Source organism: Zeugodacus cucurbitae, chromosome 2 (assembly GCF_028554725.1).
Source record: "Zeugodacus cucurbitae isolate PBARC_wt_2022May chromosome 2, idZeuCucr1.2, whole genome shotgun sequence".
Classification (NCBI taxonomy): Eukaryota; Metazoa; Arthropoda; class Insecta; order Diptera; family Tephritidae; genus Zeugodacus; species Zeugodacus cucurbitae.
Window position 1 is genome coordinate 3277462 of NC_071667.1, and position 14792 is coordinate 3292253.

At 35.8% G+C, this 14792-nt stretch overlaps 3 protein-coding genes across 4 annotated transcripts in view; 1 reads left to right on the forward strand and 2 right to left on the reverse strand.

Annotated features, from left to right (window-relative positions):
- The window catches only part of Mme_3 (neprilysin-2), a 33716-nt gene extending 31227 nt beyond the window's left edge, over window positions 1-2489 (reverse strand). The window contains exons 1-2 of the mRNA XM_029037896.2: window positions 2331-2489; window positions 1686-1799 (exon numbers count right to left, since the gene is read on the reverse strand). Of these exons, the coding sequence (XP_028893729.1) occupies window positions 1686-1702 (17 nt within the window). The 5' untranslated portion in view covers window positions 1703-1799; window positions 2331-2489. The remainder of the gene's footprint in view (window positions 1-1685; window positions 1800-2330) is intronic.
- Window positions 2490-3325: 836 nt separating this feature from the next.
- On the forward strand, window positions 3326-7172 carry LOC105221588 (A-kinase anchor protein 17A). Of its 2 annotated transcripts, XM_011198676.3 has the most exons (7): window positions 3326-3473; window positions 3827-4012; window positions 4066-4526; window positions 4586-4843; window positions 5090-5297; window positions 5394-6046; window positions 6107-7172. In XM_011198676.3, the coding sequence occupies exons 2-7, from the start codon at window positions 3899-3901 to the stop codon at window positions 6960-6962; spliced, it is 2550 nt and encodes an 849-aa protein (XP_011196978.1). In that variant the 5' UTR covers window positions 3326-3473; window positions 3827-3898; the 3' UTR covers window positions 6963-7172. The 2 variants fall into 2 exon arrangements, with proteins under 2 accessions (XP_011196978.1, XP_011196977.1); XM_011198675.3 differs by having other exon boundaries at window positions 3342-4012.
- A 1167-nt stretch (window positions 7173-8339) lies between these two features.
- Window positions 8340-14459, reverse strand: Wdr33_0 (pre-mRNA 3' end processing protein WDR33). Its single transcript, XM_011198674.3, has 9 exons — window positions 14163-14459; window positions 13753-14092; window positions 13392-13661; window positions 13008-13159; window positions 10457-10554; window positions 10239-10365; window positions 9936-10169; window positions 9667-9878; window positions 8340-9599 (listed from the first exon to the last, which is right to left on the reverse strand). Exons 2-9 carry the CDS (start codon window positions 14080-14082, stop codon window positions 8419-8421), a joined length of 2604 nt encoding a protein of 867 aa, XP_011196976.2. The 5' UTR covers window positions 14083-14092; window positions 14163-14459; the 3' UTR covers window positions 8340-8418.
- Window positions 14460-14792: the final 333 nt, after the last annotated feature.

The following is a 14792-nucleotide window of genomic DNA, read 5'->3' on the forward strand; positions in this document are numbered from 1 at the left end:
TGGTCGGCAAAGATCGACGCCGCAACTGTATTGTTGACTGTTGTACGTAATTGGATGACGCTGTCAACACAATTAGAAACTGGTTTAGTTTACTCCTGTGTGGCTTTCACGAAAATTATGGCTTTTTACAAAGCAACTTCTACTGCCTATACTAACAATAAATATGCGTATTATTGAGCTGAGAGCAGCAAATAGAAGCTGTACCCCGAATAGAATTACGGTTGCATAAAAATGTTGATGTTCAGGTCATTTAAATAACTATTTTGAGTAAAAAACAAGGAGATCACAGCCGAACACTACTCAGGCTTTAGTTAAAAACAGAATTTTTTTTTGGAAACATTGAGATTAAAAGATTTTACTTGATAGATAAGATCCCTGAATACGATCAGTTAATACTATAATATATTTTTTAACATTTTTGATTCATTTATTGTCTATTGTAAAAATGTATGCAGAACTGAAGTTTGAAAAAACAATTCACCAATTTATAAGAATGAATCAATAAATATGGCGGGGCGAAGAACCGTTCTTATCAGTCTTCTGTTTTTTATGTGATATGAAATTATCAATAATTCAAGAACATGGAATATTTTTAAATCTTACAACCACTGAAATCACCGCAAAAGTGAATTATAGTGATCGGGTATCCTACGGTATTGTAAGAACCAACGAACCGAATTCGCTCATTGATTCGGTAATCATTATGTTGGAAATCTTGGAGAATTGCGTGAATCAGACTTATAATACACCCGTTGTTTGTAAGAGTTACCATAAAATATCGTCAAATGTTAACTTTAAATCCGCCAAACGCTTCTACGGAAGAGTATTCCTCGAAAGCATTCAATACAAAAGATTAAATTGAAACCTAGAACATATATGTGGGGAACCGAGTTAAGGTCCGATGTGATAAAATGACAAATTAATGTGGATAAAGGGATCATATAAACACCAAGCTGATATAGACCTATAATATTATATATTTTACATATGTGGCATTCCAAAAATCGCCAAATTTCATTTTTTTTTATTTCAAGACATTACTGATCAGACCAAATGCAAAATTAGCCGATTTTACAGGCGTCTTCTAGTGTTTCATTTCATTTGCTTTTTTATTGCTTTATTCGCATTAATCCCAAGCAAGATGTTTATTTTTTAGTACGAAAATTACTTTCTTAATTCAAAGACAAAATCAGGCTGACCAAAATTAAATATAAAAAAAATAAATTTTCCGCTGAGCTCCGCGGTTTGCAAAGTGCGAGTGCTACTTTGATTTTGCCAGCGATTTCTCTCGCATGAGCTCTTGGCATTTAGCGCTGAACGAACGGTTTTTCTTGTTTAATTATAATTTTATTTCTTTAAAGACGTTTTGTTTTCACTTTTAAACCTTGAACTTATTTTGATTTTGTGTTTTTTTTTTTTGTTTTTCTTAAACGACAACTAAAAAAAAAAAAACAAAATACAAATGAGTGGCGGTCTCAGAAAAAGCCAAACTAGCAAAATTACTTAATATTTGTTCAAGTCATTTGGCGCGCTGAGTAATTTTAAACGCGCTTACTACAAAGCGTAGACTTGCGGGCTAAACAAAGTGGATGTGTGGATGTGTGTAATTACACAGGTATTTGTTGTATTCATGTTGTGTACTTAATAGTTTTTGAACAGCTAAAATTTTATGATTTAGGACTTACTTAATAACGGTCTGCATGTTGGCTCGCTTATGAATTGCGATCGAGCGTTGCTGCTGCCTTCAACGGTAATGCGCCAGAAATGTTCAATAAATTCGTAGGATTTTTAGCGCGAAACTGTAAAAGATAAATCATTTACTCGAATAGCACAGATTAAATAAATTAATGACATGAAAAAGCACGCAACGTTCTTTTTATTAAAATATTATTTCTTTTGTCTCTTTTTTTTTTGTTCTTTTATTTTGTAATTACTAAAAGTCTCAACTTGGCACTTTTAATTTTCTAGTTAACTGAAAAATTGGAAATTTGCTTCCGCATGCACATTTCGCAAACTCGCTATTGCTCGGCTATTTTTGTATGTATGTATATCTTGCGCTCCTTATCAGTCTAAGCGCAATGAAGTTTATGTGTTTGTTTTTGTTGTTCGCCTTTCAACGCCAAATTGTTTAAAACAAATTCATTTACTGATTTTCAAATTTGTTCAGTTAATTTTCTAATTTTTCAATAGCGACGCGCGCATATGCACATCTCCGCACACAAACACACACACACGTACGCACGAACTGTGACACGCGTCAATAAGCGAACTAAAGAAGCAACAATGGCAGTCCAATATCAAAAAGGTAGCAAGTTCTGCAGCACAAATACCTTGGTATTAGCGGTAAACGACAACCGTTCGACAACACTGGCAGCGATCAACTGAAGTTGGTGCGACAATCAAGCAACGGTTTTATAGCGAATTTCACACACGAATGTTAAGAGCAAATACAGCAACAACAATAGCGGAATATTGCCGCAACAGCAATAGTAGCGCCAGCAACAAGAGTCGTCAACAGCAAGTAGAGCTTTGGCCAACAGCAACAACAACAACAAATACACAACAAAACGGTCCAACAGACCGTCAACGACTCATCCAATGGAGGCATCGGCCCCACAGCGTTATAAACGAACGCCAACATCTGCTTGTGCGCGTACGCATATGCTTACGATTATATACATATATATATATATGTATGTGTGTATAGGCGCCTAAGCCAGTTCGGGTAGTTCAGTTGTCCAGTAGAGCACTTGGCAGTTAGTGTGCCGATAGCAGTTGACGGTGGATATTTACGAATAGTCGCAAAACGAAGATGCTGAACATTGTTCAACATTAATATTTCGTAAAGATCCAAAATATACATATGTAGTTTAGTTTGCGCAGATATTTTATTATCTTCCGATATGTAAAAGAGAATAAAAATATTACTACAAAAATAACAAAAGCATTGGTTGGCGCACTCTGTACTAAAATTTCAATTTTAACCGTTTTCGAAGGAACACTTTTAGTTTCCGGCATTATGAATGCTTTTCCGTCATATTATTACGAGTGTACTGATTGAAGTACTACATAATTGGTTTATTCACAGCTTTTGGGAGTGTTTTCTGCCGCAACAACAAGTTTAAGTTTAATTCTTATAGTGCCCCTAACCAAACCATTTAAGAATTCTCCAATCAGAATTTAGAATTTTCCTTAAAACAGGAAAATAATTTCATATTGTAGGCACAGTAGACACAAAAGATATTGTTTAATTTTAGAAACGATATTCACCCTGTTATTGTAAGTGTTTACATATTATTCTCCCTGTGTGTGCATTTCAGATTTCAACCGTTTCAATGTGAAAAAATATGCAACTTTGTTATTTTCACTACAGCATTTTTCATCGTACCATAATTTAGTGAAAAAGTTGTGAATCCGTGTATTTCTCGCGACATTAATTTTGAATACTATAAAAGCATAAAAACGAATTTAAAGTCGTTGTGTTCCATATATATTCATATTTATCAAATTAGTTCTTCTTAGATTACTTTCTTTCTACACCCTTTGTGTGATACAGTCTCCGGTTATTCATCAAAACTTTCATATAGTTTATACATTTCACCATAATATTATTGTATTTTGTCAGAGATAGGATTGTTTTCTTTTTAGCTATATACAATTTCAGGAATTTGTGAAAATTTTATTTTACTAACGTATGTTTCTTCTTTTGAGCCAATGTCTCCTATCGTAACTTGCACACACACATAAATAATCGTATGATATTGATTTACTTCATCCAATTAAAACAACTAATAAAACAAATTGTTTAAAAATGACCGACATTCAGAATGTACAAAATGTATCGGACTGTGTGCCGTTATATTTGCCGCATAGTTTATATCTTAAACCGCTGGCCAAGATGACAATATCTGTGTCATTGCCTGTTAATAAAACAGGCAAATCTATTTCCCACCTAGATGTAATGGAAAAATTAAGTGCCGCTTTAAAGCCGGATAAGTTCTTTGTTTTAAAAGTAAATATTTTCAACATAATTTATGTATTAAACCTAACGATTTACTTACGTAGGCATCAAAAAGCACATTAGATTTCATACGCTTCGAAGCTGAGTTGGAGGACCGTACTAAATTGCGCAGTGCCATTTCTCGCATAGATGGAGTATCGTTGCGTTTATCTGGTTTTAGTGAATCATTTCGGGTGCGCGCCACCGAAACAAAGGATGAATTTCCCACCCGACATGATTGGGACTCATTCTTTCGAGATGCCAGCAATATGGACGAGATGAAGGCTGGTGAACGTCCTGACACAATACACCTCACCCACTTGCCCATTCGATGGTTCTGCCCCAGACATATGGAAAATGACGATAATGTCAAACCGAGCGAAAGTATCTTCAAACGCATTTTCGAGAAATTCGGTAGCGTTCGTTATGTAGATATACCCATATGCGATCCCTATCGAAACAAAATGAACGCCGATATTAATGGAATGAAAACATTCAGCTATGATCATGGAGTCCTCTTTGAAGCGTAAGTAAATATTTATTCACACTGTGAAAAGAGTAATAAATATGTACTTAATTCGTTAGCTATGTTCAATTCGATGAGTATATGGGATTTGTGCGAGCCATGGATGACTTCAGAGGCATGAAATTGGTTCGCAAATTTGTTGATAAAACCCAAGCAATCAACATTAACGTTACCTTTGATAAAACAAAACATCTAAGCGATGCGCAGGTTCAACGTAGGGAACGGGTACGAAAACGTCTGATACAAAAGGCACAAAGTGAGGAAGAGGAGCTGGAAAAGAAGAAAAAGGAAGAGATTGAAAGATTGGAACGTGAAAGGTTTGAAATTTTAGTAGTTTTACTTAAAAATCATAATGAGTTAATGAAGTGCAACAATTGAGAAATATGTTCTCATTTGTTGGTATCTTCCAATGAATTTATAGTTTAGCGATTATTTTTCATAAACAACTTCCACCATAAAATTTAAGATTAAGATTTTTGGGAAGCCAAGAAAAATGTCAGTATAATTGAAAACAAAATACGGTGTAAACCAAAAAATGAAGGGTAGCGAATAAAAAATTACAGGCAAAAAGAAGAACAAATAAAATTAGATGAATTAGAGAAGCAACGCGAACGAGAAGAGAAACGCAAGGAGAAGCATCTGAAGAAAATACAGGAGAAAGGTCAAGTTGAAATATCCCAGAAAATACGCATCGAGGAGCGCAAATTAATGATTGCCCAAAGAAAGTTGGAGAGTATACGAATACTAGAGCAACTATTTGACCGAATCAAGGTACATGAAACCTATTTATATAATGTGTATCTTACGATTCCATTGTTAAGAGAGCTATTTAATACAACATGTTCAAATATTTTTATTTTCGTACAGTTAAAACATGAAGGCAAATATTCCAAATTAGGTGCTGACACTCACAAGACGGATCTTCGCGATCGCTTGGTCGAGAAATATAAAATGGCCACTGAAAAATTGCTCACCGAACAGAAAAAGAAAGTAGAAGAAATCAAAACTAAAACCCCACTGATGGGCCTTCTAAAAAGTAGCCGAACCCGTCGCTCTGAAAGTTCCGATGTCGACGAAGCTAAATCGAAAGACAAACCTATGGTCGCTCAATCTACTACCGATCCAGGAAGTGTACCTACAGTACCTAACGTTGGTTTGAATCCATTAAACCCCTTCAAAGCTGTCGCAGCATTGGCTGCAGCTGGTGGCGCAGGTGCGGGTACTTTGCCTCCTGGATATCCAGCTGAAGCTGCCAGCGAATGGATGAAGTCCCTCTCTATGTTCCCGTATGTACCACCTGTGTTTGGAGGCATGTCCGCGCTTTATCGGCCACCCACAGCTTTCCCTGTCTCCATGAACTATCGCGGTTATGCACCACGTATACGTGGGCGTGGTCGAGGTAGTCGGGGGCGTGGAAGAGGTGGCTATGAAACATCGTATTATAACAGTTACAAAAATAATTACGACGATGAACAGTATGACGAAAATGATTACCGCAAGGAATCGTATTCTCGCTCAAGGTAAATGCAATTGAGAGTTTTTTCTTATTCTTTTAATTTTAATTAAAATTTATTTCGCAGAAATCGCTCACGCAGTCGCTCCTACTCCCGCTCTCGTTCACGTAAGCGTCACTACTCCAAACGCAGTCGATCTCGCTCCCGTTCGCGAAGTCGTAGTCGCAGTCGCACACGGAGTCGAAGCCGTACACCTTCACGTTCCAGACAGCGCCGCTCACGCAGCCGATCACGCTCAGAACGTCGTTCACATACGCGTTCTTATACGCGCTCACGCACACGCTCCCGATCTCATTCAAAATCAAAAACAAGACGCACTTCGCACCCTCGAGATGACTCCAAAACGCGTAAATCGCGATCACGTTCACGCTCCAAAAGCCCAATACAACAACGTACCAATAAAAAACTGGTATCCACACGTCGTTCTTATTCGACCTCCGAATCATCGCGCTCACGCTCCAAATCCCGTTCGCGTACACACTCGAAGCGCTCTTGGTCCAGACGTGGAGAAAGGTCACCAGCGAAAAGACAAGTTGTGCTAGAAACTGACAAGCTAGTTCGATCGGCAGAGGAAATGAAACGTACAATCGAAAAAGTCACACAAGATCGTATGCGACAGGAAGAACGTGAAATAAAAGAGAAATTCCGACACTGTAAGCCCAATTCAACACGCAACGTGTCAAATACTTCCAATATAGATGCAGGGAATGCAATAGTGACAAGCTCTGAAAACGATATGAAGGATACGAAATATAGTGGCAACGATGAAAGTAATGCAGAGTTAGTAGCAAATTCAACTGGCCTAAGCAATAAGAGCGAACGCGCCGAGAGAAGTCGCAGCAGAGAGCGTTCCCGTAAATATTCACATCGCTCATCTGGTTCAAGACGCAATTCATATGAACGTGAAGCTAATGCAAGTTAAATAAATTGAACGCTTAGATTTAATTCAAAATATATAAAAGTAACATAGACGAAACAATTGATTTAGTTTAAAAGATATAAATGTATGATGTACATTTACGCCAATATCCATAAGTAAATATTTAAGTAGCTAAGTAGAGTCCTCAAAAAGTAAATTATTTAATACTTGCATTATGTATTAAAATTGAAAATACAGTTGTTTGAATAACGATTTCATCTTTAAGTAAAAAAGAACGATATGACGACATTATACTAATATCATTGCTTCATAATCGGTTTCAATCGCGAAATAGGTGTGTCACGTTTCGTCGCCTATATTTTATGCAATTATTTTGTATGTAAATTCTTTGTGAGATCACTTGTAAAATAAAAAAATGAAGCAATTACATTGGTAAGTAGTTAGTGTAGTTATTATTAAGTAACAACATGATGGACTGCACTGGCAGACAGTGTTGGATCGTCGAAAAATCAGCCAACTCATCCGGAAACTAAATTGTAGCAATGTTTTCCAAGAAATTGCTCATCCCCGAAAACCATATAACAACACCTTTCTTGAACCGATCGTTAACTGACTTCGATAGCAGCACTGTAACTTTTTTCACAAAGCCTAAAACTGGTTTTAAATAAGGCACCAATTCGTATATTGAAATTTATTTCGTTGCCCCTGAAATTGCATTGGCACGTTCGTACCCAGTTGGTAATTCTTAACACCAAGAAGTTCACAAAGTGTCTCTTTAAAATACAAAAATAAAGTTATGCGTATTTTTCCTTTGTACATATTCATATCATCTATTTCGGTAATATTTAATATTTTTTTTTTAATTAAAAAAATAAGTAATTAATATGGTAATGTTAAATGTTTTCAGACAAAAACATATGCTAAACATTAATTTACAACAGTGATGGCGTAATTATCTCATTTTTCATACATAAAGAGTAAATACATTTTACATGCTACGACTTTCCTAATGGGGTATTACATTCTCTATTCTAAGTGCATCCTTATCAGAAATTGTGACTACAATCGTCACAGGACTCGTTTTCCTACATGCTAATGAAAAACTTAAGACGTATTTCAGTAATTACATTATTTTTATAATTGTATAAAATCTTGTAGAATTGGAATACGCAGACGTACCAAACTTGTATGTTCCTTCAATTTTCACAAATCACTTACATACACACACTATATGCAATATACCAAGAAAAAATGTCTCTTCGGTGCACTAGCTTCTGTCTTCTCTCAATTAAACCATTTTCGCCGTCTTATATTTGTAACGATTACAAAGGAGATTTTAAAGTAACCAATCATAGCTGTTCGGTGAACTTCATGTAGGTTATTTTACATATATGTACGTATATATAATACGAATGCCCATTAAATAGCTTAATTGAAATTTATTCAACCCTTTGCTGTGTATGTGTGTGTATTTTATATACATCTTGTTGCTATACACCTAAAAACGTCTATTATTATTTCGTCCACCGCGATTACGGATACCGCCTGCCCCACCACCACGTCGATTTCCACGGCGCTGGTTTCCGTAGTTATTATTACCCATATTGTTTATATTCATATTACTCATGTGCATGCCATTGTTTTCGTCGGGACCAGGTCCTCCACCACCTTTGGGGAACATATTATTATCACCGTAATTCATGCTGTCATTGAAATTTGGACCATTAAACGGTCCATTGTTGCCATTATAACCGTTTTGACTAGATGGTGACACCATGTTTGGCCCACCATTCGAGCCACTTCCCATTGGTGATGTGTTCCAAGGATTCGGCGGTTGTTGTTGTTGCTGTTGAAATGGCGGTCCCACTGCCCATGGACTGGGTCTACTATGTTGTTGTTGCATTGGCGATTGCTGTTGTTGTTGCTGATAATGCGGTTGCTGTTGGAAGTTTTGTTGCTGCTGTGGTTGCGATTGCGGTGTAGGCGAATCACCCATATCGTCCACGTACTCGGACTTTTGTGGCGCGTGTTGAGTCTTCAGCTGTAGCAAGCAAGGCAAGAACGGCTTTTTAAGACTCAGAAGTTCACGCACGGATACAAGTTGAGCGCTATGCTGGCGTGGCTCGAAGCGCGATCGCTTCGATGGTGGTGAACTTTCACGTCCCTCCAAGGTAGGCGATAATGAACGTGATCGATCACGAATAGGCACAACATCGCGCAGTTCATCCAATTTACCAGCATCAATATATTTGTTCAAATAATCAGGGCCCTGCCGTATGGCAACCATAACACGCGAGTCCGGATGGACGCGAATAAATCGATTGTAAACAAGCAGACCAACAATAGCTTGCGGATCCATGGTGGTGAGAACACCACTTGCCAACATTCCCTCAATGGTGCTCTCGCTGATTTGTTGGTGTGACAGACCGCTAGTGTCTTTCGGCTCACGCATTGCCAACTCATCGTGGAAGTTATTTTCGTCGGGACGACGTGAACCCGCCCACTGAGCCTGGAAGTTACGCGGTATAGGTTTGCTGTATGGTACTTTCTTCTCCCGATCTCGATCACCTATTCTGGTAGGATCCAAATCCAAGCCAGGAATAAAGCCCTTATCGGCGGTGAGACTTTCCGTGAATTCAACTTTGTCCTCAGGGCCCATGCCCGGAATAACAGCATCATCTATAATAAAGATATAGAAAATTAATTGCATGAACAGAGGCATGATCAATCACACTTTTGCACTCACCATATTCGCAATCATCCATTGCCGCCAAACTCGCAGGTAACGTATTCAAATTATACTTATCACGCATCAAATCGCCGGGACGATTGCGTGTCCAGAATTTGATAGTGTGATCATTAGAGCCTGAGCAAAGTATATGACCGAGGGGATGCCAGGCCAATGTCCAGACAATACTATCGTGAGCGGTCTCAACACAGCCGATCTCCTTATCGGTACTGCAGAAGCTAAAGTTAATTTCATTTATTTAAAAATAATTTTTACATGCTGCTCACCCCACATTCCAGAAGAGGATGGATCCGTCAGAGCCACCTGAGCAGAAGAGACCCTCATGTATCGGATGCCATGATACGGAGCTAGCCTCCTTTTTGTGTCCACGAAACACTTGCATTTCTTCGCGTAAATTACGCAAGTCGAACAGTTTGAGTAAATGATCACGGGATGCGGTAACTAGCCAATTACCATTATCATTCCATTTCAAATCCATCACAGTCGATTTGTGCGCATGCCTAGAAAAGAGGAAATGTCGAAAAGTGTTATGAAAACGTGTTTCTCCCATTTACACTCGATTGACTTACAATGTGGCTAACGCACTACCACTCTTTGGATCCCACAATTTGATTGGCTGCTGATTATCCTTACTGCCCGACACAATCAGACCCTTCTGTGGATGCCAGTGCACACATTTGACATCGGCACCATGACCTGAAAATGCGAACAATTAGAAATAACATAATTTGAAAAGTTCCAAGTATCATCTTTATTCTACTCTATTCATATGCAATTTCATATTTACCTCTCAGAACGCGCTCCTCCTGACAGCGCATAAAATCAAATATTCTGAGTGTGCCATCGTCGCTGCAGCTTACAAATTTACTATCCGTCGGACTGAAGCTGTAAGGTGTAGTAAAATATAAGATGTAAAACAGTTATGTCGGAGATGGGCGGATGGGCGATATTGAACGTTATTGTTGTTGTACGAGGCATACGATTTTCGTGCAAATTCAATAGTTTGGTAAATTTCATTAATTTGAAATGTTAAAATACATAATATATCAGACATAATTCAACAAAAAAATAGAAAGAAAAATTATAAAAATTTATTTTCAATATTATATATCTAAAAATAGCTTCTTATTATATTTTATTAAATATACATATCTCTATGCAAAGTAACACTGTTACCAAACAACATAATGCAATAAAAGTGTCTCTTTAAAAGCCTGCAGACGCAAACAATTACAATAACAGTACAGCAAATTACGAAGCTGAGACTGGATAATGGTATAAACGTTCACCTCACTCTGTGCGTGGGCGGATTGGATTGCTGTATGTATATATATGTATATATTCATCAAATAATGTTTTTAAATAAATAAGATATTTATTGCATGTTATTAAATGCAAATTATTTAAATGAGATATAAGTAATTAGTTTACGTATGTTTTGTATTCCATTTGTGTCGCAATGGGCGATTGCAAATCAGGCATTTCCACTTAACCATGCCCAAATAACAATTTAGGGTGCAAATTCAACACAATTCTAACTTAATACCTGCCTAAATTTTCATATATATATTATTAAACTTATTTTAATAATAAAGTTTGTGAAAGCAAACCTAAAAAGCATTTGTGAAATGTAATAAAAGTCTCATTGCGTTTTTCAGACAAATGTTTTATTCGATTTTCATGAACATAAAAGTTCCCAACCATATTTAGAATAAAAAGGCCAACTCCTTGTGAGATATTATTATCATTTATTTGATGAGTATTTTCCGGATTTCCACTTTGCGGATGGAGACCGATTTCCCAGGCAAAGGCGTTAAAATATGGCAAACAAAAACTAAGTGTAAAAACTCGCGAAAATATTCAAGCTGTGCAACCAGAAATCACCCTCCTATCCATGCTTATTAAGAAGTAAATGTACACAAAAAGTGCTGTTGAATTTATTATTTTACAAAATTGTCGTGGATATTACAGAATGTACGAGCGCCTCAGCGTGTAGTGGGATAGTGAGGAACTATATTTTGATTTGATATATTGATTTTCATTTAAACAAACCAAATCAGCAGTCGCAAATTGTGAAAGTGAAGGGAAATCGCAGCAAAAATATCGAAAATTCCAAATTTGTTTCTTTTAAATTAAAAAATCAACTTTTAATTATTTTTTTCAATTTGCTTGCTTTATTCGTATTCTCAGGAATTGCATGAAAAAAAATCAGTCTTTAATGCTTTATTTCAATTTTTCTGGTAACAATAGTAATTTGCTTGTACATTGTTTGTAATTGATTAAATACTTTAATAAAATTATTTGTATGAGAATAAGAAAAATGGTTAGTAAGGCGCGATGTTTTTATATTTATTTTGCAACAAAATTGGCCTTAACTTCACCAATAAAGATGAATAAACTCATTTCTGTTAAGGTCTTAAAACTAAATAACATGTCACACAATCACATTCACGCACATTTACATTCAGAAATATAAATAAATTAAATAAAGTGAAATTGTCCAAATAAATTAATTGCTAACTGCCTCCTACCGAATACAATGGTTTAACATCGTATATTTTTAGTTCTATATCTTAAAAAAACCACTCAGAAACAGGAATTGCTTTTTTTAAACTTTCTACATCATGTGTACAATTCGTAACTTCCTGGATTTAACTTTAACATTTTGTAGTTTAGCTATATTCCACACAACCAGAACTACACAGATTTGAAATTATCACATTAAAAACAAAAAAATATATATTTCTGGACAAGTATATTTAATGTCGTTATCATATATATTTTGGTTCAAATCTGTTATATAATATAAAATTGAACGTAGATAAACACACACACACACACACACATGCATACTAGTTTTATTGCTTTCACTTTTATTTATTTTTTATTATCAACAAAACAACAATATTAATAACTTCATTTAAATACCGGCAATCACTTCAAATAAGTTTTAGCATCTACTCGTACAAATAGTCTAATATATGTATGTATATCACAGTCATTTCAAAGTACAGCATTTGCGAAAATACGGACTCGTAAAGGCGTTCAGCTTTAATGTCCAATATTTCTTATTTGCTCACACTTATTTACTTTAAACCTAAAATAATTCATTTTGAAATCCAACTACTACTCTAAAATAAGTTAAAGAAGATATTTTTTTTACTATGTTGGGGAGAAAACTAATGTTTAATGAAGTATTGAGATATATTAAATAAAGTAGTTGTAGAAGTTTGTACACTAGTAAGAGAGGACTCTGTGACTGTGGTAAGATTGGTAATAAAAATAATTTTATGTACGAGTAATATAAATAAAATAGTAGTGGAATTAGTAAGCTATACCTTATTCCCCTAATCGCCTCCTTATGTGCCTGAAACATTTTCACGTTATTCATATTCGACTGCCAATATTTGACGTAGCCCGAGTGATCACCAGTCACCATCCAGCTGTCATTATGGGACCATACCATTGTTCGTACTGGAACATCGTGAGCCTAATATTGCAAACCATTCACACAAGTGGGTAGATAAAATCCGTTAGTGCACAGCAAAGTTTGTCCCATAAATTGATAGATGGCAGAAAGTCAGCAAAAATAAAATATGAAAACAGAAGCAGATATGAGAAAATTTAAGAATTACGGGTTAATAAGTGATATATTATAAACTGGTCATTGAAAATATTACTTCTTATAGATTTTTTTAAGATTTTAAAAACTGTTTACTTACTTGCAATATAGTTTCGAAATTAAATGTCAACCCGTTCCATAGAGTGAATTCCCCTGAACTGGCGCCTGTCACCAAACGTCTACCTTCTGGCGTCCAGGCGAGTGTAAAAATTGGGCACCGCATTTTATTTGTGGCAGTTTTGACAAAACGTGTCGTAACTGCATTTGAGGGATTATCCAAGTAGCTGGACGGGGGTAAAAGTTCGGGCACATATATATTTTCGGGTTGTGGTGCATGACGATCACGATGGTCACGCGTCCAAAGACGTGTCTGTTAAAAAAAAAAAAAACAAGTATTAGCAGACATACAGACTTTCGAACCGATAATTATTGTATTAAGAAATGAGCATATAAAGCAGTACCTCTAATGCTTTTACGATAGAAGCATTGTAATCAACGGTTTTTCGCATAACACTTTTTCTTAAACGCTTGCCATCAAAATCATCTTGCGTCATGCCAAAGGGTCTTTGAAAACCTCCGGGATTGAATGGTTTAAAATATGGGTGACCTGGCTTCCCAGAACCCCCATGGTGAGGATGGTAGTGGTTGCGATGATGTGATCCATAAGCGCCGCCACCTCCCGATTGTGATGGTAGTAATGTTGCATTTGTTGCTAGCGCCGACGGTGCTGTCAGCTGAGGTGGTGGTTGAGAGACATCTGTTTGTGGTATTGTAAGTTGTTGGAATTCCATATCTTTAATGCTATGGAGTGAAAATGTTTTCATTCTTTATGTACATACTTTACTATTATCAGATATAAATAATTGCATACATTTGTTGATGTTGGCTTTGTAACTCAGTAACTCCAAAAGTTTAATTTAATCTAGCCCAGCGACAAACACACGCTTTTGCTTGCAACTTAGACAAGACACGTTAACAAATTTCACTTCTGTGTCACTTTTTGCAAACTTATTAAAATGAATAGAGTTCTAATTAACACAATATATATTTTTAAATATTCTTACGCCATTTCAATAAAAATTAGAAATTAAAAACGTTTGCAAATTTTCAGAACGAATGAAAGATGAAGAAAACGCGTGAAAATCTTTTACATCAAATATAGAATGAAGTTAGATGCGCTTGTACTTATTGAAAGAGGAATAAAAGTATAGAGTGATTAATATGAAAAATTATTGATATTCGTAGAATTATCTGATTTGCTTTCGAGTATTTATTTCAAACAATTAATTGTCTCTATTGTAAAAAATATACTTATAAATTTATGCCAATACTGTTTATAATTATAAAAATTGTTACATTTATATTTAAAATTATAATAATTATTAAAAATAGTATGTTTTATTATTAGTTATATTTACAAATGTATAAACTGTGCTCTTTGAATGTGAGAATAAATATATATAAACGTATATAAAAGTTATTTAAGTTCTCAAGCAATAAT